Raw genomic sequence first — 25,475 nt, forward strand, 5'->3', positions numbered from 1 at the left:
GGGTCTGTTAGAAAAAAATCGATTTGGCAATATATCGCGATATTACAGCACTCAATTCGATTCAATATGCGGCCGAACCCGATTTTTAAACATACATTTTTTATGGAAATATTCAACAAAACGTCTTACTTAGGGTTAGGATTCACACATTAAGCAAGGAAGAATGTTATATTAATGGAAAATTAAGCCTTCATTTTTTTTAAATGCAGTGGTCCAGTTATAAACCTGAATTTTCAGATAAATAAATACATTTTCATACAAATTTTACAGCGTACATGTACAAGTTTACTGATTTGTCAAATTTTTTGTAATTTTTTTTGCAATAATCAATTTATAGATTCATATCGGGATTAATCGGTATAGAATCAAATCGTGACCTATGCATTGTGATACAAGTCACACAAGATTTGTACCTGAAAGTGTTTTGGCCTATATTCATCCAATACACCCGGGCTGCATTTAAAATCCTATAGGCCATACATAATCTAATTTGGGTCACTCATTCTTCTAAGCCACTTAAGACTGTCAAAATGTTCAGTTGAAGTATGGTTCTGACCATACCACCTGGCTGTAGGCGGGGTACACCCTGAACTGGTTGCCAGCCAATCGCAGGGCACACAGAGACGAACAAGCATCACCCAGGGACAATTCAGAGTGTTCGATTTAACCTGCCATGCATGTCTTTGGCATGTTGGAGACCGGAGCACCCAGAGAAAACCCACGCAGGCATGGTGAGAACATGCAAACTCCACCCAGGAAGGCCGAAGCTCGGACTCGATCTCACGCCCTCAGTACTGAGAGGCAGCTGTGCTAACCATATATGCTATCTGTGACGACCTCGTTTTAAAATCAATCCCCGTTCTGCAGCCGAGTGCATAAATGAATTAGCTGTAATGTTGCTTGTTTACTATATTACTCACCCACAGACTGCGGTTGCTTATTACTCTAACTTAGATGAAGATCAGATCAAATATGATTTAAGTAGCGCTAAGGAACTTTTCAACCTTAATAAAATATTTTCATAACTCTTCTGATGGAACATCGACTTAAAACTAGTTGAATGGTACCTTTGTCATAGCCTGAGGGGGTCTGTATCGTTTTTATAAGCAACTTTGAGGAGGATGGTATAACTGCCACACAAAAAACTACAAATGTGCTGAATGCTTTATGGCATACTTTAGTTTCCCCATTCGTTACTAAGACGGAAGTCAATTTGAATGTTGACGCATGATTACGGCTTTCATGGCAGAAGCTGAAAAACAAATGAAAAGTTTGATCTCAGGAGACAAAAAGAAAAAAGAAAAAGGGAAGCTACCTGGATAAAAGGACAGTTCAAGGATCAGCATTGGTCCAGATTTCACTCGCTGGTGTGAGCTAAAAAAACGACGCAATGCGCTTGTCCTCATAGGAAATGTGGTCTTCCTTCAGACATAACAATACCACATTTGTCCATATGGGACCGCCATAATCAATGTAAACTGAAAGTTCCTTAATGTCGCTTTAAATCAAGGTTGTCAAAGGGTACCAGTATTTTTTTTTATTACTGTATAGCCCTGTAGGCCTAATATTTCCTGAAAATTAAGTGAGGTGTAACTGTGTGTCATAGAGTGAAAAATCTTTAATATCATCAGCGAGTCAAATCCACTCTGTATGTTATGTGAAGATCTGTCAGAGGTTTTGATGATGACTGTTGCGTTGTGCAAAAGGCGGCGTAAGGAAATTCTTTGTTGGTGACACAACTGCTGACAGTGGTAGTATTTTGAAAACATTAGAAGCTACAAAAAAGAAAGCATCTTTTTTTTCCTGATCTCTCTGAATAATTTTTGGGTTGTTGCGATTGACTGTCAGTCTATAATGCACGCCACATCCCATCCAGTCAAGCGTGAGGAGGAAAGTGAAGACATTTCAAATGACGTTTAAGAGCCCTAGAAGAATACAGCATTTTCAATTTGTGACGATAAAGGATAAATGATGAAAAATTGTAGAATGAATGGAATGTTTTATAGAAATGTGAAGTGATAAAGCCTCACTTAGCAATAATATTTACTGCACAAGTCAACACAAATATTCCATACAAAGGAAATATTTATTACAAATGGAAATTTGTACCATAGAAAACAGCATACAAGACATGTAAAAATGGAAAGACCTGTAACATACCAAAGCCCAAATTATTGATATTTTAATGGGATTCTTCATGTGTAAGATTTCACCACTAGATATCGCTACATAATAGAACGTAGCCGTAGCGTGTGCATTTCAAAGCACGCACACTACATTGACTCAGAGAAACCAAACTAAGCAAGCATAACACCAACTATTATTTGGAGTGAGTGTGGGAGCATCTCGGCGAGCGACAACGAAAGACCGGGCAAGATGGAGTTAGCCAGAGCAGCTAACAAGAGCGGCTAGCGGGAGAAGCTAGTAAAAAAAAAAGAAGAAGCTAGTAATAGCTTATGAGAGCAAGACAGAAGACGACAAATGACGTGAGCCTGAATCACGGGACTCAGCAACGACTAGCGGCGGTCGACCCATTGGGTCCGACCCTAACTACAAGCATCACCACGGCTAACAACGTTTGCGATTTAGCAGGAAGATGGCGGCGAAACATGTCAGCCTCCTGGAAGGATGTAAATATAATTGGTGAATACTACACCAACGCTCATATATTTAAAGAAAATGTATGTTTATGTGATAGAATATATTGCTTTTGCATATTATTGAAATCACTAGTGGGTTTTTAAAATGAATGAATTATTAGTTCACCACTAAATGGTGCTAAATATTACACACGGTCCCTTCAAATTCACAATCAAGTTCAATTAAAATGCATTTTACTTAGTTGGAATTCACACGGATACAAGTATTTATGCTTTGTCACTCCCCAATAAATAAATAAAGTGCGCCACACACACAACTGGATTTTAATCAATTAACTCACTATCATTAGTTTAATACAGTATAGAATATAGTAAAGAATTCCCATATCCAATACATTAATTTTAATATAGGTGAGATGTGAAGGAATTTGATATTTCAAATCATTGGGAAAAATATTTACAAAAAGTAGGAGGAAAAATACAAACGATGGACCAGAAGGCTTCTTTTTTTTCTTACCGGAAACACAACATCTACATCTACACTAAATCTATTTTTTATTTTTAAATAATTGTAAACACAGCAGTGGGGCACTCTTAACACCATTCATCAAATTCAATTGTCATCTTTTGTTTATCTCCGCTGAAAAGTAATCTTTACTGGCTCTTGTATGAAAAACTTTGAAACTCAACTTTTAATTGTAATTGATGAAAACAAAACAAGCCAAAAAAACAGTAAAATAAAGATGATTTTTTTCCCCCTCCTTCCTGATACAGTCCACAGAATGCTAATAGTAATTCTTAAATTTCATGAATGAAGCACAAGCCATTCTTTTTTGGTTATCCTCTTTAACTCCTCTTTTTTTGTGACTAGTTCTATCCCTGCAAAGTAAATCTGTCTCTCTAGCCCCGAGAGGTCAGAGTTCAAATGTCACAGTGTGCCATATGTTTGCAGCTGCCATCTCTGTGCTTCTGCCCTGATCACTTCCCTTCCAGAGATTTTTTTTTCTCCACAGTATATACTCTGTTAGGCAGGACCTGAACCTTTGAGTGTGGCGAGTTTATTGCAATCAGCATTCTAGGACCACTGGCAGGAGCAGTCGGTGGGTTCTTGGATGCTGTAGCTGACCCAGGTGGAGTTGCCGCTGCAGTAGAGCTGCACGGAGCGCCGCTGCAGCCCCATCTCCCGACAACACTTGCAGAAACGAGCGTACGTGTTGATGTTGTAGTTGTAGATGCTGGCAGACGGACATTTGCCGTCACATGACACGATGTTGACCTGCAGGACAGAGGCAACCGCTGAAGATGGTGTTTGGTACAGATGATACAGAAAAAAAATGCCAAGTCAACTTGACATTAAAACACAAAGTCACTGTAAAAATGTTGCAGTATAAAAGTAATAAATGATACAGTTTGCAATAGATTGTAGGACACTGTACTGTTTAAAAGAATCATGACATGGTCATTTAGCTTCAATGTTATGGAAGCCCAAAAGTGTCAAAAATTCAATAAATAAAAACAACAGGCAATCATGTAATGTGGCCATTAAATTGTAAAATGTGTTAGTATTATTATGAAAAGTGTTCATGCTATTCTTTAATATGTAACAAATATTTTATTTCATAATGATTATTTTAACGTCATACTTTTTTTTTATTATAAAAATTACATTTAATTGATTTGCCAAGGTTTTATAAGATAAGAACGTTGTTGTTTTTTACAAAGTCAGTTTTTATTTTATTATGTCCTTTTCCACAATGGCCTTTCTATTACATAATGGCGTTTTACAGCCGAATTACTTGACCTTGTCAATCAAATCACATGAGGCGGAGCCAGTTACGTGATTGGCTGAGTCCGTTATACAGACATGAGTAGCAGAACTTGCAGTATCGATTCACGCGTGGAGAGTTTATTGGCTGATGAGGAGTCGTGGCAATCGCGGGTTTGTGAAAGAATGGCTGCGGGAGACAAGTCACTTTCAGAAGTACTCCGAGAAGTAGCAAATCGTTTGGAATCGGGTCATAATGTCTTAAGGCCTTCACCGGAGAGAGGGATGCAGCATGAGGCAGTATCACAGTTTGGAAGTTCAATTAACAGTCCAGCTTTGACGCTAAATGCTAACGCTGGTGACCACACTCGACGCAACCACTGCCGACTAACAACGGTCATAACCCGTGTTTAGGAAAACGAATCGATTGTAGAGGATCAAACAGGAGGCCCAACCCACTGACTTTGATTGACAACACACCAAGTCATGCGGCTGTAAAACGGCAATATGCAATAGAAAGGCCATTGTGGAAAAGGACATTATGAAATAAAAACTGACTTTGTAAAAAAAACTTTTCTTATTTTATAAAACCTTGGAAAATAAATTAAATGTCCTTTTTATAAAAACATTAAAAAAAAAGTTTTTTAAGTATGACGTTGTTAAAATAATCATTATTAAAAATTTAATCAAAAATAAAATATTAGTTACATATTAAAGAATAGCATGAACACTTTTCATAATAATACTAACACATTTTACAATTTAATGGCCACATTACATAATTGCCTGTTATTTATCTAAAGGATATTTATTTCAAAATGTTTATTCAAATTTAATTTTGACACTTTCAGGCTTCCATACAATGTTTATTGACTAGTAGCAGTTTGGCTTTCTAAATTTCCCTATAGAAACTACAGTAACAGACAAATCACCACATTGATAATCACTTATTTTGCAGTAACTACACTCTAATAAAATATATTTAGCCTCAACAATTCACTACGCAAAATACATTATAGAGAACAGAAATGAATACTCTGGTATTAACAGCTTGAACATTGTGAAAGGCATTGTGGGAGTATTCAAATCATCAAAATGGAATCAATGTTGAGAAAAATTAAGTTATCAAGTTATGTTTATTAAGTTATGCCAACTTGAATTTTGTTTTCAGCCGACCAACAGTGAATTTTGAGTGTACATGAAATGCCAAATTAAGTTGATGTAATTACCACCATTATTATTTGATCTCAATTCATAAAATAAAGCTAGCAACATAAAAAAATTATCTAAATCAAATAATTACATTTTGAAACTTGCATGTATGTATTAAATAAAGTGGTGTCAGCAGATCCTCTGAGTTTTGAGAGTAAATGATTATTATGCAGCTATGAAAATGTCATAGGTACAGACTGGCAATAAACTTTATCATATGTGCATTTTGTGAAAAATGGAAAAAACACATATTGAGAAAAAATATATATATTATTTTTTTTTGTTCATATTGAGGTGGTAGTGATGGTAGTAGCAACAGTAGTAGTAGTAGTAGTAGGTAAGTAGTGGTAGTAAAACAAAAATTCTCATCTCACTTTCAATTAGTTGGGCCAAATATAACCCAAATAGCAAATTAAATTTATGTATAAACAGTATACTGTGTATCTATACTATACTGTATATATTTGTACTTTTAATTTATTTTTATATATATTTTTTTCTTATTTAATTAAATTAAATTTAAAAACAAAATGTAATGTGTCCCAACTTTTTGGGTTATTTTTTTTAACCCCAAAAGTTTGGTCAAATGAAGAACCCACAACATAAATCAACCCAAGCAACCCAACTTTATGGGTTTATTCATTGAATCCAAAAACCCATCGAACAACCCAATGTTTTGAGTCAATTGGTAAAATTTTAAAAATAAAATAAAATACAAAATTGTTCTGTGGGTTATTCATTTGACCAAACTTTTTGGATGTTATGAATAAATAACCAAAAAAGTGAGTGAGTAAGTGAGTGAGTGTGAGGAAGAGAGAGAGAGACGCATGGCACATACCGGTCTGTTACTGCGACAGTCATTCTTCCTGATAGTCATCCTCACTGTCACCTTCTGACACGACTTCCCATCTTCTTTGCCTGTTCACACATAGCCAGAGGCAACCAAACCAAATTGAAACCAATTAAACCCAAACAGCATCCTGGCCTGTAACATAGCAAAACCCATGAGAAGGGAGCACTTGAAAGTGAAGGGTGAGGAGGAAGAAGAGTACTGATGTTCACAATCATGCACAAGCTGCAGGATTTAAGAATTTTAAGAACATAAAAATAAAAAAAGTAAGAGAACCAAACTGAACTTAAATACATTTTTAAATCCTTAAGGTACATGAAAAAGATTTTAAAAAAATAATTTAAGATGTTATGATGATATGTACTGTATACAGTATTTGCACTATTTTGGTTGTTAACTTTGCTTCTACATGCATAGATGTGCAACATCTGTTATGCACCCAGGATTTTTTTTTGTGTGATTTGAAGTAAAAACAATATTGCTGCTGAAGTGTTAGTCCTGCCTGGACCTCGATGACTTTGAGGATGTCACTTGTACTCTTTCAGAAGTGCCTTTTCATGTTAAACACCAACAAGTCACTCACGTGAACCACAGCAGAAGAAAACATCGTGCAGCTATCACGTGCGAGTGATGGATAGAAGACTAATCACACCGTCAAGCTATTTAATTCTGTGGCATCACCATGAAAGCGAGTCAAGCTCGCTTTGTTCCAGTCGCCGTCACGCCACTTTCAAGTGCTTCAGTGGTGATGCCAGAGCCACATTTAACTCGAGTCTGAATATGTTTGGACTTGCTGACGGGTCAATCTATTAAGAGGCTGTAGTCATGCCTGTACTTTTAAAAACTGTGGTATAACAAGTGATCGTTTGTAATTGAATGGTGAAGTAATCATTGCGATCAAATTGAACAACTCGCTGAGGAACTGCTGGGATTCATCTTGGGGTTAGCATGACAACCTATGAGACTTTCTTATGTATTAGTGTTAATTTCATCAATGAAAACTAAACAAAAATAATTTAGTCAACACACATTTTTCACCGGACTAAAACTAGACTAGACTGGACTAAAACCCTCATTCACGGTGAACGGTTTAAAAAATATATATTATAATTATAATATAACATCAATCCAAAGGCTATAACGTTCCGACCGCTAACTAATGCTGGCTAACTTACTAGCACATAGCATGGAGCCATATAGCCACTTGGTGATATACTGTAATTGTGGGCGAAGTTGTTATTCATCAAAAATATGAGAGAACATTTTATGTGAAATAGTTTTAGATCTGAAATGTTCAATATTATCAATAAAATGATTGTCCTGACTAAAACTAGACTAAAACATTGACAGTTTTTGTTGACTAAAACTAGACAAATTAAATTATGTTTTCTTCGACTGAAATAAAGACTAAAATGTTAGATTTATAGTTGACTAAAAATGGACTAAATAAAAACAGGATGATGTTATGATATGCTATGATAAAAACTAACAAGTGTGAGGTGGTAAATCCAGGTCCAGAAAGGAAAAACGCCGCCACAGTTTGACTAGCTAGCTAGCTCCCTAGCACATAGGTGTCAAACTCCGGTCCTCGAGGGCTGGAGTCCTGCAGTTTTTGGATGCTTCCCTTCTCCAACACAGCTGATATATGATCAGCTCATCAGCAAGCTCTGCATAAGCCTGATAACAATCCTGCTAATTGGAATCAGCTTGTGTTGGAAGAGGGAAACCTCCAAAAACTGCAGGACTACAGCCCTCGAGGACCGGAGTTTGACACCTATGCTTAAACGAGCACCATTGGTTCTGGCCAGCGAGCTATCTCACTCCCTAGCAGGTAAACAAGCACCATGGGAGCTAGCTAGGGAGCTAGCTAACTAGCACCTGAGGCTAACTGTGGCAGGATTTTTACTTTCTGGACCTGTATTTGGCACCTCTGAAAATATTTCAAGCTTGAAGGATCAGCTTTTAAATTAATATACACTATCTACAGCCATCAGGCACAATCAACTCCATGCACTCCTTTGTCAAGAGGAGGGCACAGTCAGGGTTCAAGTTACGTGGGAGTCAGTGGGAGCCAAGCTCCCATGAGGGGACAGTCATTAAAGTCATCCACCTGTGGGGGTCTTTTACACAGGCCCAAATACTTTATGATGTCATTATTTGAATCTAAAAACAGAATTATGCATTTTTGTGAAATGCATCAGTCTATTGTGAAACATTTAAATGACAACGTGTATTTTGTGTAGGTATGTAATGCAGCAGCATGCCAACCTTCTAGAGCAGCTACATGGGAAAATGTCCACGAACAGCAAACCACATCACTATCTACTTTGTAACTATGGAAGACATGCAGATGTCTAAGGCGGACTACTGGGCCTCTATTCTACCAACAGCACATTGTTGGCAATCAACAATGCACTGCCCAGACAGTGCTAAAAGTGGAGCACATGTAGTTTTGTGTACAGATCTGCAGGGAAAGCAGGACACGTACTGTATGTACTGTACATGTTGCAGTCCTCTCATGTGTGACCTCAAAAGGAACGCCACCTAATTTTGAGTAGGAAATTACTTCTTTTTTGTGAGAAATCCATGCATACACCATAGTCATGCTGTAATGTAGAATAAGATTAATGGTTTAGTTTGCCTTTGCTGTCATGCATATTTTCATAACAAATACAGTGAACCCCCGGTTCAACGACGACTGATTTTTAAGCTATTAGTTTTCATGCATTTGTACAGTATATTGATGTCCAAATCTCGAGTTGTGTACTTTAGTGAGAATGCCTGCATATTGTTGTATGCTCTGTTTGTCTGAAATGAGATAACAGTTGAGAGGACTGTCCCGCTTGGGGCCCGGAGGTTGCAATTAAACATTTGGTGTGTTATATCAGTAACACCATGGAGGGAGGGAGTACATTGTTGAATATCAACAATAGCACTGGTAATCCTAGTGGTTTTGGTACCTCTTTCACAGTTTGTGTTTACTGTGGGAGTCAGGGAGCTAACGGGGAAAGGGAAGAGAGGGAATCCAGTACCTGGTGGAATTTGTACATGTTGGTAAGCTGCAGCACATGAACCACTAAGCCACTTACATGCTTTCAGGTGCTTTTCAGTGATGGCTACTTTTAAAACAGAAGCCTGTTCCTTTCACTGAAAAGTACACTGAAAAAAGCACACTAATGTGAATACGAAGACAATCCTGACAGCAGAACAAGAAGCCAATTTGACATTGTGGTGGTGAATTCATACTGCACAGGAGAATATTATGTGTTGGAGGCATGCTGGGCGACAGGTGAGTGTCAGCTGCAGCCTACAGCTCTACGCTAACTACATTACAGCTGGGCTATGCTCACATACTCACATGTCTTGCAACATCCGTCCATGTAACTTACGATGGTTCCTCCAATCTGTGTGCAAAACAGAAAAAGTCATGAATCATGACAACAATTACACAGTTGATCGTTTGTCAGAACTGATTATTGCTTATACAAATCAATCCATCCTTAACCTCAATTGTGTCATGAGTGAGTAGGGACCCTAAGATGGACAAGTGTTTATGGAACATGTTTGATAAAGCTGACCTTCATGCACTCTGTTTCATTGAAGGGGGGGCAGCTGAAGGGGTAGGAGATGAGTGTCGGCCCAGATAGAGTGTCTGTGCATTCAAACGTCATGCAGCTGGACACCCAAGATCTCCCTGGCTGAAAACACATATTTCATATATTTCTTAACAATATGACCTCACTAGTCTAAATACGGTATTCTGGTTAATATTGCGTTAGTGGAATACGAGTTAAGCAGCAAAATCCAGCAGTTTTTATCAAAATCAGAAGGCGGACATTTTGCCACTTGCTGTCGACTGAAGATGACATCACAGTTGCTCAGGGCTCAGGCACCGACCAATCACAGCTCACCTGTTTTCTGAAGCTGAGCTGTGATTGGTTGTTACCTGAAACCTGAACAACTGTGATGTCATTTTCACAGCTGGCAAAATGACCGCCTTCTGATTTCGATAAAAACTGCTGGATTTTGCTGCTTAACTCGTATTCCACTAACGCAATATTAACCAGAATACCGTATTTAGACTAGTGTGGCTGCAACGAACAAATTATTGTCAAATAAAAATCATATAACAATAATATTTATTGATTGTATTGACACTAATTGCCCACCTTATAGAGAATTGTCGACTCATTCTCGTGAGTATAAAGGCAAGATATATTCTTACAAACGCCACAGCATGTTGACTGGTCTTTTGCAGGGATATAGATCTGATTCTACAACACACACACACACACACAAAGATTACATTACAACTAAGCCAACAGGTCAGAAGCAAACATCAATCTTTCATACTGAATATTTACTTAGAAAATTATTAAAACATTCATTTTCCACTTCCAGAATGAGATTTAATTACTGTAGAATGCGGATACATTTTTTAGATCGTGGAATCAAAAAAGGTTCCCAGTTGATGGCTTACTCGTTGGCAGAGGGCAGAGCAGTTGGTGCTGCTGGTCCGCAGTATGTGAAAACCGCTTGACATGTCCAGGACGCGGCTGCACTGTCGGCTGTAGCACAAGCCGTCCTCGCGATGTTCCACCAGAGTCTGACCGGGCCGCAGCACCCCCTGGATCGCCCCCTTATACACACACACCGCCTCTCGCGCTGCACACGCATCCACGGTCGAGGTTGCAGGGTTGTTTCACAGAATTTTGAGGCATTTTGAACCAACAATACTCACCACACTTGTATCTTTTGCAGGCACATTGATTCTGTGTGTCAGACAAGAAGGCTTGCTCCAGCTGAGGAGCTTCTCCCTGCACAACACAATCAAAAGCACACTGAAATTTAATAAACTATGGACACCAACATAAAATAACTACTTTTATTTTAATATATGTTGTTCCAAAAGGGGTCCCTAACTTCCAGCATGTTTGTTTCACGTTTTAATGCAGTACCAGTCTGCCAAAATACCTCTTGATATGAAACTGGGCCATGTCGGGGGGGGGGGGGGTTAACTTGAAGACCGCTGATGAAATATGATCAAGGGCAATATTTAAACAACTCACATACAGCTCATACATCCTATAATAGATTGCAAAAAAAGGTCTAAATTTCAGAACTTGAACATACCAGTTGACATTTAGGAGGGGTAATCTTGTCGCAGGAACATACTGAAACATGAAAACATGACATTAAGTTTGGAAATACTTAAAAGACCAAAATAATTGAGTTCATACTGTGAATGCTACACGTCAGAACATACTGTAATATAATAAAGTTCATATATTGAATGTTATACCGCATGTGTGGTTGGCACAGCAGTGATCTGAACTGGACATCGTCACCAGTGACATCCCAAAAGGACAGTTGAGCTGAGGACACCTGGAGGGCTCACATACTACACACAAACACAAAGTCACACACACACATATTTTATATATATATATATATATATATATATATATATATATATATATATATATATATATATATATATATATATATATATATATATATATATATATATATATTAGGGGTGTTGTCAGGTGATAACAAATCTTGATCATAATTAATCGCATGACTCACGATTAATCGTACATTTTGTATCTGTTCTAAATTTACAATAAAATGTACAATAAAATATATTTTTCCAAGTTTTCATACTCTTGGTAAAATAAAAGTGAAAAAACAAGTTAAACTAATAGAAATATGGCTGCATCTTTTAGTCATTGATACAGTCATTTCATAATAATTCATAAAATTTAGTTACATTAAAAAAGATGTAATGTAGCCTACTGTGAAAAAAAAACCCGAGTGTGATATTGATTTGTGTTGAGGTAATTTTTCTGCCACTAGATTGCATTATTGCATTAGTGAGATTTTGGTGACAGCTCAGTGCATTTTACTTTTTATATTAAGTGCTACTTGTGAAATTAAAAACATTAAAAATACAACTTAACTCTAGTCTCCACAAATATATGCAGTATTATTAAATGTATTACTGCTAAATATTTATATGGACGTGTCTGCTGCGTTGCAACTGGAATTCCCCCAGTACAGGCTTTCCAAGTAAGCGGCTGCCATTTATCGCGCATTAAAAAATGAGTGGCATTAAAGGAACTTTAAATTAAATCAAAATGAATACACTAATTTTAACAACCCTAATATAACTCCCCAGTGGCACTAGTTGGTTTGATCATTAAAAAAAAAAAAGAAATCAATCTAATCTAATCTAACGAGTCAATAAAAATGTGAATTTCTGTACAAAAAAAAAAGTAAATATAAAATAAGTACATTTAAAACTATCCATATTTGTAATGTTCAATTTATGAAAGAACTGTGCAGTTTCTCTCGTAAATTAATTAGTAATAGCTGAAAGTAAAAAGATGTGATTTTGGTTTGTGTAAATGTTTGTGTGAGCTGACCACATTGGTAGAAGGGGCAGCAGTGGTCAGTGGTGTTATGGCTCACAGTCAAAACCTCCCCATCCTGACACTTTGGCGGCACGTCCGCACAAGATGAACAGACTACAGGAAACAAACACTCACTTAATCCCACTGTACGACACGCAAATGATTATAGTAGGAAACCTGCTACACTAGTTTCTGAAATAATTGTTTAGAAAAGTTTGATGCTTACTGCAGATGTGAGTCGGGCAGCAGCTATCATCAGTTCTGGTTGCAATTAAAGACTGGTCACTTCTACAAGAGGGAATCTCTGCCTCACAACTTGTGGGATCACACTCTGTAACCAACATGTAGTTTATTTAATATCCAGATAAAGGACTAATTAATTTCTAACAAGCTTTGAAACAGTTTTTTTAATTCAAGTTTTTGAATCGTCTTTAACAGAAATAATAGAAGAAAAAAAAAATTCTGACTCTGCTTTAGTAAATTAGCTTCTGTTTGTTCGCAGCCATGTGGTTAAGGGGCAGCAGTGCAAGTCAATAGAAATGTGCTTCAAACTATAGAAGCCATTAACAAACTCCAATTAACTGATAAAATAGATTAATCGCTCAGCACTAGCAGAAATATCACCCCGTTTGGTCACCGTGTACTCACCGCAAACATAGTCTGGGCAGCATGAGTCCTTTTGATAGTACGACACTAGCTTCTCCCCATATTCACAGTCAGGAGGCAGAAGGTCACAATGAGTCTGATTACACACTGCAAAGTCATATGACATCATCTTATCAATTTTAATAACTTGATGACCTTCATGCCGCACTGCTTGTGGACACTCAAATCTCCTCTGCGGCCTTACCACAGACTTTCCGAGGGCAGCAGCTGGTGTCATCCGCCAGACTGACGACCACCTCCCCTGCTCGCTGGCACACAGGCGCCACGGCGGTGGAACAGTTGTACTCCACTGGGATGACCGTGTCCTTGTCGCAGCGATACATGCAGCAGGAGTCCTTTGAGGCCTTCCACACCTCACCGTGTGCACGTGGAACGCCAGAACTGTCAGTGCAGGCTACACAAACATCACAATTACCGTACAAGTGCTTACATGTCATTTTTGTCCATACAGACAAATATTACGGGATCTTACCACACTTGTTTGGGGGTATGCAGAGTACAGTGTATGGCCGGTGGAGTAGCGTTCCTTCAGGACAGGCGCAACCCTCGGTCAGGCCTGAGCAGTGTTCGGGGTCTAAGTCGAAATCCTGGTTGTAACATGATTGAGACGTGCAGGCTGGAAGACAGGCTTGATAGCGGAGAGGTTCAGGGCACATGAAGGCTACAGGAAGGGAGACAAGAATTGTTATATTAAATGAAGTAGTATTTTAAGACCACCCCGTTTTGTATAGAGGACCAAAACTGCCAAAATTATAAATATATATATAAATAAAAACAAATATAAAAATATAATTTAAAAAATACACAAAAAATAAATACGAATGGGAAAAAAAACAACTATTTCCACATTTATTTTTATATTTATTTTTAATTTTTGAATCTTGTTTTTTATTTTTGTATTTATTTTTAGTTTAATTTATTTATTTATATTTTTTGTTTTTATGTTTATTTATATTTATTTTTGTGTTTAATTTTTGAATGATATGTTTTATATTCATTTTTATTTACACTTTTACTTATTTATTTGTTTAATTTAATTTTTTTATTTACATTTAAATTTATTTTTGTGTCTAATGTTTGAATTCTATTTTTAATATTCGTTTTTATTTTTTTATTTTTTTATAATTTTGGCAGTTTTGATCCGCCATAATTTTGAAAGGTGGATTTACGGTTTCAACTTTCTAAGAATAATGAAAGGTTTAATTTTGGATAACACATTTCATACTTCAGTCAAAATCAGTAAAAGCTGTCATACATGCGTTGGAAAATCCCAAATATGGCTGAAAACCGTGAAGAAAAAAAAACAATGATTGAAGGTGAATGTGTTTTGGGGATACAATCTTACGACAGTAATCTGTTCTTCTCCACTCAATACAGATGTTGAATTTAGAGCAAGAGGCTGCGTAGGCAGCCAGTGCCACACACTGGTTGTTTACATACTCCACATCTTGGACCCAAACCTCACAAAAAGTACTTGGAGAGACCTAGAATAAAACAAAAACAAACATGATTTCATTCATCTTTGCAAACTGGGAATCGCATGCTTTCATCACTTGGTGAAACGTCCGACTGGTTGGTCGCTGTAAATTGCTTGATTAATGTGTAAACCTACAAAGGCATGACATGTGAAGAAAGCCGGTTTCTGCAGCATGACCAGACATTGGGAGCAGTCACTGGTGGAGCAGTTGAATTCTCGACGCCGACTGTGACTGACATAACTGGTGGTGTTGGGAACCTGCCAGCTGTCGATGAAGAGTGATGGATCCTCGCTCCTCCCCACAGTGCTGCCATTGGCTAGAGTCAGGTCATTACTTGGGTCTCCATCACAGAAACCTAGAGGGGAAGGGAGAACATAATGATAGTTTTTACTGCCAAGGATATGTGTTTTGACGACTGGTATCAAAGAGGGCACAGTTGGAAAAAAGGTGTTCAATTTGTAGCTTTAGGGGTCAAATGGCTCTTCACTGGGGCAGTACCCCAAGGGGGGTACATCTATTGTACACCTTAAACAGGGTAAATAAATGGACCCTTGCAATTTGTACCCTTGTAGGCAAATATGTATCTCTGAATACGAATTTTAGGACCCATATGTATTCGATTTTCTAGCTTTGAACTTTGAGTTTGGTGTTGTATGGTCTTTGTGTGTTCTCTATGAATTGATGCAAAATGAAATACAATTGACTAATTAAGCCAGTTCATACCACAAAGCCCCAAGGTGGGCAGCTTCTTGCCGGGGCTGGGGCTGTCACTGTCGATCACCATCATCCCAGTGCTGTGGTACCACTGCAGCTTGAGACCAGCCGGGCTTCGGATCAGATACATGTTGCCCGTGTCGTAGATCTCAAAACCAAACTTTTTGAAACGAGGCCTGGCGTACCGTGAGTTGACATAGAGCTGTGGGAAAAGTTTGCAATTTGCTTGTGTTAAGGATCGATTTCACTGGCCTCACGTTTGAGTTACTAAATACAAAGCAAATAACATGTTTTGTCCTACCCTCCTCTGGAGCCTGTCGATGATGATGTGGTTGGAATTGTGGGTGATGTTGAGTGACACCAGACACAGGTTCGTAAAATTCCACTGAAGCTTTAAAAAGGACATTCATACATTTCAAAAAGTGACTTACAATAAATTGGCAGTAAGTTTTGGTGCTTACTGGTGATTCTGATCCTACGGGGCACTCCTGAACCAGAACGCTGACAGTCTCATTGGATAGTTGGGTCACTATAAACCAGGCAGCTTTATAGATAGCAACACTATTTCCATCAAATGTGATCACATTCAAGTCTGGAAATACAGAGCAGCGACCTGGAATGGAAACAATGAAATAGTGACATAATGATCCTCTTTGAACTATAATTTAAGTTACAATGACCTTATGCTTACATAACACAGGGTTATTTATAATTAAATCATTTTTGTGTTTCTCTTACATGGACATTCCCACTGGGGGCAACATTTGTCACCATTGACCAATATGGCAAAGCCAAGCAGGCCACAGTTTACCGGCTTAGAGGAGAAGGGGCAGCTTTGGGACTTATTGAACAAGACGAGCTGGTTGTTGACACAGATGAACTTGGTGCACTCGTCAACAATCTCTGCAAATGGAGGCTGATGTAAAAACATAAAGAGAAGAAACATTAAAATCGTGCAGTTTTTTTCAACATCTGTACAAATAATGTAATGTTTTCATTTGTGAAATCTTTGCTTTCTTTTCAACGGTTGATTCATGCAATTAAATTCTATTATAACTAGATGAAGCAATTTCTGGAGAAAATTCATGTGAATGTTAAGATGGTGAATGAAGAAAATGTTGAGATGTGGAATCATACTAAATAAGGTATAATGATGTTGAAAGATGTGTAATTATGTCAAATGTTGAATGCTTTGGAATGATATTAAATTACATTGAACGATATAGAACAGGGGTCACCAAATGGCGGACCGCGGTCCAGATCCGGACCCCGAGACCCTTTCATCCGGACCTCCAAGAATATGTAGGGTAGGGGGAATATATTCAGTTTCACTAATAAACGATTTTTGAATAGGCGCGTCAGGGCAGCTGTGCTTGAGCCGGGGTCCTTTGACAGAGCCGGGGTCCGGTAACCTCGCAATTTGTTTTGTTTTTCGGGGTACACGCATTCTCACGATAAACGTGATGAAGAATGGACTGAGGCGTATGCTTTAATTGTATCTGCCTATGAGCGCTCACTACGCGTGGAGTGGGCGCAACACAAAAATCCTTTTACTGACTCCGGAATGGTCGAGGAATGTTTGGCAGCAATGGCCGACACGCTATTTGAAGAGAAAGGAGAGCAACTTAAGAACAAGCAACAACTGACAACAACGAGCAGCGCTGCTCTCGGAGGATGTGTGCACCCTGACAGCGCCATCAAAGTGCCCGTTGTATTGCGTCAGATTTTGGTGTATGTCCGATTCTATCACGAGGAGACTAAAACATTTATTGAAGACATTTTAGGTATCACAGCTTTGAAAACACATACGAGAGGAGAGGACATATATTTGGCCATAGAGGAAATGCTGAAAGAGAAAAGAAATAATGTTAAAATTGTTGTATTCATAACTAATGATGGGGACCCTTCCTTGAAAGATTTAACAATTGAATATCTGCACAAAAAAGAAATTAATGAAATAAATATTTTAACAATAGACTAAAAATAAGTATTAAATTATTTAAGAAATATTTTTTTGTTTTGTCAATTAATTGACTTGTTTGCAATTGAATAAAAAAGCAGAAAATTAAATGATTGCAGTTGGGTGTTTTTCATGTCCGTACCCCGCCCGGTCAATTGGGTTGATCCGGTTAGTGGACCTCTTGCCAATTTAGTTGGGGACCCCTGATATAGAATGATCTTGAAAGTAGAGGTTAAAATCCATGCATTGAATGATTGGAATGATATTGAATGATATGCAATTATATGGAATTTTGTGAAATTATATTGAATTGAATGGATTTTGAATAGGAACGATATGAGCCCTTAAACCCTAAACCTTACCCAAGCACTAATCCTAATCAAAATGAGTGAGGATTTTGTTGATTAAAAATGTGCCATGCTGAGTGAAAAGTATGGATTTTTTGCTATGAGTGAATTGGGGGAATGTTGAAAATTGATCCCAAGGTGAATTGAATGAGTTGAACATTTTGAATTTTGAATGGGAGTGAATTGTTGAATGTCTGAAATGAGTGGGGATTTTTGGTGTGAAAAATGTTGAATTGTAATATAACTGTAAATGTTTGGAAGGAGAAAAGTAATTTCCCGCTAAGCGTGAATTTTTGGAACATGTTGAATTTGGAATCATTCGAATCGGTCAAAAAATAGTAGTTGGAAGGACAAAATATGGCAAAATAAAAAGATGCTTTGAGCATTTACACAATAATCTAGCACCATGAAAATATAGTGAACATGATCAATAAATGTGGATGATGTAAAGTGAACTCACCGTGCACATCCTTGTGAATGATACAGTTGTGGATGTGATGATATCTGATGTAGGCTTGGTTTTGTCCACAGACACAAGAGGTGCTGTTACTCCAGAGCTGGTGCGATTCAGCCTATCCAGCACAGTTGTTTGGACCGTTGTTACAGGGATGGAAGTTATACTAGGAGGAAGAATACTAGGTTCTTGAGTCTGGATGGTTATATCTAGTGGTGGAGATGTCACTGGTTGCAAAGTGTCAGATTCTGTAGTTGTCAGGCCAGAGATTGGTATGGTTGGCTCAGGCATGGGAAGTGGGGCCACTGATGTGGGTGTTGTTGTGGCTGCAATCGTTGTTGCTATTGGTGTGGTCAATGCTTCTGCTGATGTGGATATGGTTGGAGATGGAACTCCTAATACAGTTGTTTTGTCTGGCTGTGGCGTGACAGTTGGTGAGCTGGTTGGTTTGGTGGCTGTTGCAAGCGGTCTTGTTTCCATAGTTACCCTGGATGTGATTGGCCTCTCGGTTGATGTGATTGTGGTTGAACCTCTTGTTGTCACTGGAACTCTCTGTGTCAGTCTGATAGAGGTCATCAGTGTGCCTTCAGTTGTAGTTGTTGTTGCAGCAGCAGCAGCAGATGCAGATCTTACAGTTGACACAAGCTGTATGGTGACCATGTCAGGGGAGGTTTTTGTTGAAGGTGAAGAAGTTGTGTCAGGTAGAGAGACAGGTAAGATTGGTGTGGTTGTATGTCTTGTAAATTCCATTCTGCTTGTTACTGGATGTGTCGTCACTGTGACTGGTCTGAGGGTGGTGGTAACAGTGGCAGGTCTTGTAGGTCCTATGGTGAGAGAAAAATCAGGAAAATCGGGTCTCGGGGGACGTTCTGGTGTAACATGTGTCTTGGTCGTAAATTCTGCAGTAGACATCCTATGAGATGTAGTCTTAGCAGTTGTGGTTGTAACTGTAGATGGAGTAGTAGAGGTGATGACTGGCCTAGACACTGGAGGTCGAGGTACTTCAGTGATTTTAGTCAAACTGACCACATGTGGAACAATTCGAGACGTGTGCTGCGGTGTTGTCTTTGTTGTGGGACTGTACAGCTGGCTGGAAGTGGTGAGGAAATGGGGAGGACGCCATGGTTGTGAGGTCTGTGTGATGGAGCTTGGTGATAGTGGAGGAATAACAGTTTCCTTGGGAATTACCCAAGTTACAGTTGATTTTGCTGATAAAATTGGGCTTGTTGCGACGGTGCTGGCTACAGCAATCTCTGGAGGTTTTGAAGTTGTAGACAGAGTGGAAGTAAACTCAGAAATGGCTGTAAGCTCAGGGGGTGGCTGAGCAGTCATTGATATGGTGGAAGAAGTTATTTTGGACACAGTAAATTCAAGAATGGTTGTTGTCTTTGATGTTGCTTGCTGGTCTGAGGTAACAGAAGCAGAACTGGACACAGGTGTAGTCAGAGCGATGTGGACTGGCAATGATGCTGGTATCTCAGGAGTAGCTGGGGTGGTTAAAAGTACCGTCTCAGTGGCAAGCACAGGAATGGGAGGAGCTATTGTCTTCTGTGTTGTTGTACCGGTTTTAAAGGGTTCAACTGGAGCGACTGAGTGCGTGGTTGTCGCTGAAGTCAATGCTTCTGTTGCCCAAGACGCAGTTGGTGTTTTGACAGGAGGTGGGGTAATAAGTGAAGAAGTGGTTAAAGAGGCTGTGGGCAGTAAAGCAGGAGTGATGGGTGCGACTGGGAGAGTTCTCCCCAGTGTTGCAGGCTTCGTGCTCCTAGACTCTGTGTATGTAGTATCAGTAGATCTGGGTACAGTGGTCTGTTTTGTCACCGTTGAACTCTCTGAAACTGGTGGCATATGAGAAGTGGTTCCAAATGGGAACACCAGTACTGAATGTGGAGTCTCCGTGGACTCCTCGACGGCAAGCGGAGAAGTGGGCACTGGCCCCTCAGTAGAGCGCGTGGTTACTGTTGTGGTGGGCGGGGGTTTGGGGGTGAAGTGAGGCCGGAGGGAGTCAGTGGGCCTGTTGGTGGATGTTAGCCAGAAAAGATAAGTGATTGCAAAGGGAGTACTGGATCCAAAGGGGCTGATTGTGGCACTCTCAGCAGTGGTATGGGCTTCGGTCACTTTCACACTCAACAAAGGTTCCTCCACCTCAGGCCTTACAGTGGGGGGCAATGGTGAACGAGGTGCTGCTGTTTTGGGAGGTTCAGGAAGTGCAGTGGTGGAGGGGGGGATGGTTGGTCGAGTTGACTCATCAGAAATTGGCAGTGGTGTGGTCACAGCAGGAGCAGTGCTGGTGATTTTGGTGGTTGGAGAAGAGTGAGACGGGGCAGATGGGCTAATAGTTTTTAGTGATGCAGTGGTTGTTGTCGAGGACAAAGGCCCAAAGCTTGGCATGGCACTGGTTGGAATTACGGGCAAAATAACTGGGGCTTTAATACCTAAACCCAAAACCATGAACAGTATGTAAGAGGCAAACAGAGATAGATATACTTTACACACACATAAACTTTTACATGAATGGACTTACAAAGCCGCTTACTCGGTGTCGGGAGAAGTGAAGCCACTGGCGGCCATGTTACGTTGCCACTCGCTTGAATACATTGATTTCTCCACGGAGTTTTCACGTTATTTTCTTTCACGACATCGAAACTGCCACTGTATGTCAGGGGTGGGCAAACTTGGTCCTCGAGGGCCGGAGTCCTGCAGGTTTTGGATGTTTCCCTTCTCCAACACAGCTGATAAAGCTCATCAGCAAGCTCTGCATAAGCCTGATAACGACCCTGTTGATTGGAATCAGCTGCGTTGGAGCAGGGAAACGAGCGAGTTTGCCCACCACTGGTGTATGGCATGCGGTTGTGCCACTGGCTGAGAGGTCCCGGTACAAATTTTTTGGGGGGCCCCCACCCACCACAATTTTTTGGGGCCCCGGTGTGACGAATCGGCTGCACCGTCGACATTTACGCCATTGGGTTGTGCCAGTAAGCCTGGGAGAAGCACTAAATGCACATTTTATCGGTACGGAGGCTATTTTAAATTTTCCCTTATAAGATATATCTCTGCGTGCTACTCAAAGGTTCGTCTGTATCAGGTGGTCAGAACCATCAAAAATGAAATGAAACGAAACACATAAATCGCTGAGAAATGTAAACCTAACCTCTGCCAGTCACAATTCATGATACAGAGATCATATACTCTGAATGGTCGATCGAAACAGTGAAGTTCATTTTTTTGAGGCTCTTATTACTCCATAGAGGGATCCTAACATCAAACATGCATACATACACTTTTCAGCGAAAAAAATTACTTGTTGTCAGTAACAGTGGCAACGGTTGAGGGGCCTATTAATAGTCCATTCATATATGTCATTGAATTGATATTGGCACTAAGATATACCACTGATAGTTTGTGTTTATGTTCAGAGTGCTATGCACAAGTATTGCAAGATAACATAAACACTTGCATCCAAAAAACACCAGTGAAATCAAGGATTCTACTCACAGTCTTCGACGTAGACACAACGACGAGTAACTTCATCCAGGACCATTTGTAGGGGGCAGACAGGAAGGCAGCCCTCCACTCTGCACAGATCCAAAAAACTGTCTTACAGAAAACCAGTCCAATCATAAGCATAGTTCAACAATGGTGAACAAAAAAAGTCTCACTGTGGGATGGCTACACATGCTTCTGCTGAGGGGTCACTGCAGGTTTTGAAACAGGGGCTGATGCAAGAGTCGTAACTCCACTGGCACTGTGGACGAGGCAGGACGTCTGGGCCAGAACCTCATGAAAAACACAAAACATTTACTATACATCTTAGCATGCAAAAATAGGTACAGTACAAACTTGACTGCGCACAATGTGTTAGGGTCATTTCAGCACATTGTCACAATTGGTTTTATCAAAAATAATTGGAGCAAAAGAGTTATTTTCTGTAACTTAGTAATATGTTTGTTTCCACTCACCCTTCCAATTCTATCACTTCAAACTTAATTTTGCACTTGTTGCACTTGACTGTTGTCTCTCATATCGTCTGTTTAGTTTGGCAGCCCTTTTTACACCTGTTGCTGACAGCATGCACAAACTGTTATAGTGAGTTAGCAAGCAATTGAGCACCCACTATTTAGAATAGTAGTAAAATATCCTTTTCTTAGTGAAATCACGCCTATCAACATTCTCTGCAATAAGTTCGAGTAACGATTGCAATTTCTGGCCCTTAAACCTGTAATTCCACTATACAGGACCACAAAAATCAAAAACTTTCCAAAAAACGTTGTAAACAGTGAAATAGAGAAGTGGGAACAATTTGTCATTTTACTATCCCATTAAACTGACACTTTATGAACAGTATTAATTTAAAGATTGAGTGGCAGAAAAACATAAAATAGCCTATCTCACAATCTATGGAGGACCCAAATTGCCGGGAGGGAAATAATTAATGAATAAATAAATAAAAACGGATCTAAAAAGATAATTTAATGGGACAGTAACATGAAAAATCTACTTTTTGGTGCTTTTACCTATGTTAAAATGCTCATTCCTCCCCAAATACATTCCTCCATTCACCCCTCTATGAGAAATTCTAGTTCATTCTGCTCTCCAAGGACCAGCCCCTCCCAACCTGAGAAAACGAGCGAGTGCTCTCTCTTAAGGCCTAGATACACCAATCCGACGTCGGGAGTCGGACAGCGTTGGGCCTGACCAGTGTTGGGTCTGATCAGTTTATAAATTACTGTCGTGAAGTCGGTTCGAGTTGAAATACGTCGTGGGGGCGTTTCCAGCAAATTCGACATGCGTCGGGGGCATTTGATCACTGTGATTGGCTGTGAGCTAGTGAATCAGCGCACCGGGCAAGAAGAGCAAGTGACAACGCGGATAAACAGTACTCAGCTCAACTTTATGGTTTTTCAGGACAGCACACGTGAATATTAAAGTCCCCCATAAAGAGGATATGATCATATTTCAGCAAGAAAGTCGTTTAAAAAGTCCTTATTGTATTTTGGAGGTCGGTAAATGACACAGCACAGCACAGTGACAGATTGGCCGACTTCAAAGAAGGTAGCTCCAAAGCTGTGATCGATGTGGTAAATAGACATAATTTAAATGTTTATATATATATATATATATATATATAATTTTTTTTTTTAAATGGTCGCCGTTCCTCCACCTCGGTCCGACGTCCTTGGAGCGTCAATCATAGCGGTGGACTCACCAGCGACAGTCCAGGTCTCTGTCAGGCAGAGGAAATCCAAGTTGTTGGAAAGGAGAAACTCCCTCAAAATAAACGTTTTGTTCGTCAATCCTTGTGGGAGCAGCAGGGGTGCATGGCCCTTCCGTCCGCCGGTCTTGAGGAAGCTCCTTCAAAAGCTGGAGATCGGCAACGCGTCCAAAACGTGGAGGGCAGCACGGCCAAAGCTTTTAGGCAGCCAGGAGTCGACAGGGTCCAGGATATGCCACAACAGAGTACATCCATGCGTTCGGGAATGAGAAGGGGACGAAGTTTGTTCCAGCGCCCGTTTTCCCTTCGCCAGCTGGCCGCCGCTGTCAACACCGTTATGAGTTGTTTACGTTTTTATATCCCGCCCCCATAAAGAGGTTGCCAGTTGCCTTTAGGAAGAATGACTACCGCCCTCGATGGTACGGAGGGGAATTACTTTTCGCGCATGCGCTGAAGGTGAGTAATAGTCGGTGTCTGTGCGGTGTGTATTTACGTCATTTTTCCACGCGACATGCCGACGTCTTGGCCGACACCACAGAAGGTAGGCGTCAGTCACATTTGGCCGACGTTGGATTGGTGTATCTCGGCCTTTATGGCATCATTAGGTGCGGACCCACCCCCTCACCATCTCTGCGGACTAAACGCACACCTTTCTCTGAGACCTCCATGGGATAATGACAAAAACAGTCTTTAGCAGTAAACTTTCTGTCCAAATGAATTCAAAGCAATCGATTATCCTTCACATTTGCCATGCCAAAGTGCAATGACAATTGGTCATCTTAAAATCCCAGAAAGGTTCTGGCTGAACCTAACTGAAGAAGTTCCTGTGAGACTGGCGAGGAGAATGTTCTAGCGACTGGAGGGAAATGGCGGAATAAAAGGAGCAGCAAGTTAAAACTTTTCTGCGTGGTGTCTTGGAATTTTCATGGCAGCAGAGGACAGTTTCCAATTATAAAGTACAGCCGAAATTCGACGAAGCCAGGCCATACGAGTGCTGGAAAAATGAAGTTAGCATGTGGCGACTTGTAATGGATTTGGACAAAAAGAAGCAGACACTTGCAGTGGCGCTGGGAATCGAAGGAAGAGCCAGAGAGACTGCCTTGGAAATATCCGCGGACGATCTAAACAAAGACAACGGTATGGAAACACTGCTTGCTAAATTGGATACAGTGTTCTTGAGAGAAGAAAAAGACTGCGTGTATGACGCATAGTCGTATTTTGACTTGATATCGAAAGACGGCGCGGTGTCCATGGCAAACTATATAATAGACTTTGAGCAAAGATACAACCGCATGAAGAAGTACAACATGACCTTGCCAGACGCTGTGTTGGCGTTTTAACTCCTGGATACGGCGTATCTCGAGGAAAAGAGTAGACAGCTAGCACTTACGGCGTGCACGGATTTAACATTTGCATCGATGAAGTCAGCATTAAAAAGGATTCTCAGAGGAAAAGCCACCGGAGGAAACAACGACAGCGAAATGAAGGATGCAGTTTTTTTCACAAAGCAAAAGTCTGGACCACCGGGAAAGTTCAGATAGAACAACTTCACTTACCAGAGAGGACAGCGGCAGCCTCAGCAAGGCACTAATCCACTCGACAAGTATGGTTAGCGAACAAAGTGCGCCATTTGTCAGAGTACGTACCACTGGGCTAAAGACTGTCCTCATCGGAAGAATGAAGTCAAGTTGACAGAAGATGAAAGTGTGGAAGAGTGTAACATTACACTGTTTGCAAAGATTATGACAGACTCTGAAATATTTCTCACCGAATCACTGGGATCGGCCATCATTGACACTGCATG

At 39.9% G+C, this 25,475-nt stretch overlaps 1 protein-coding gene across 2 annotated transcripts in view; it reads right to left on the bottom strand.

Moving 5' to 3' along the window:
• Positions 1-2,150: 2,150 nt before the first annotated feature.
• The window catches only part of otog (otogelin), a 59,579-nt gene continuing 36,254 nt past the window's right edge, over positions 2,151-25,475 (bottom strand). Inside the window, exons 34-57 of one of the 2 annotated variants that reach the window (XM_086071298.1) lie at positions 22,119-22,236; positions 21,955-22,034; positions 18,661-20,894; positions 18,469-18,579; positions 16,440-16,617; positions 16,163-16,314; positions 16,003-16,092; positions 15,711-15,903; positions 15,122-15,342; positions 14,855-14,993; positions 13,982-14,170; positions 13,694-13,903; positions 13,492-13,596; positions 13,070-13,174; positions 12,856-12,957; positions 11,730-11,828; positions 11,544-11,601; positions 11,169-11,278; positions 10,908-11,092; positions 10,597-10,701; positions 10,006-10,125; positions 9,786-9,831; positions 6,416-6,495; positions 2,151-3,876 (exon numbers count right to left, since the gene is read on the bottom strand). In XM_086071298.1, coding sequence (XP_085927424.1) covers positions 3,676-3,876; positions 6,416-6,495; positions 9,786-9,831; positions 10,006-10,125; positions 10,597-10,701; positions 10,908-11,092; positions 11,169-11,278; positions 11,544-11,601; positions 11,730-11,828; positions 12,856-12,957; positions 13,070-13,174; positions 13,492-13,596; positions 13,694-13,903; positions 13,982-14,170; positions 14,855-14,993; positions 15,122-15,342; positions 15,711-15,903; positions 16,003-16,092; positions 16,163-16,314; positions 16,440-16,617; positions 18,469-18,579; positions 18,661-20,894; positions 21,955-22,034; positions 22,119-22,236 — 5,231 coding nt within the window. In that variant the 3' untranslated portion in view covers positions 2,151-3,675. Of the gene's footprint in view, positions 3,877-6,415; positions 6,496-9,785; positions 9,832-10,005; positions 10,126-10,596; positions 10,702-10,907; positions 11,093-11,168; positions 11,279-11,543; positions 11,602-11,729; positions 11,829-12,855; positions 12,958-13,069; positions 13,175-13,491; positions 13,597-13,693; positions 13,904-13,981; positions 14,171-14,854; positions 14,994-15,121; positions 15,343-15,710; positions 15,904-16,002; positions 16,093-16,162; positions 16,315-16,439; positions 16,618-18,468; positions 20,895-21,954; positions 22,035-22,118; positions 22,237-25,475 lie in introns of both variants that reach the window. The other variant, XM_086071297.1, reaches the window with a different exon arrangement.

The sequence above is a fragment of the Leptonotus elevatus genome, chromosome 3 (assembly GCF_054856555.1).
Source record: "Leptonotus elevatus isolate MCC_2025b chromosome 3, RoL_Lele_1.0, whole genome shotgun sequence".
Lineage (NCBI taxonomy): Eukaryota > Metazoa > Chordata > Actinopteri > Syngnathiformes > Syngnathidae > Leptonotus > Leptonotus elevatus.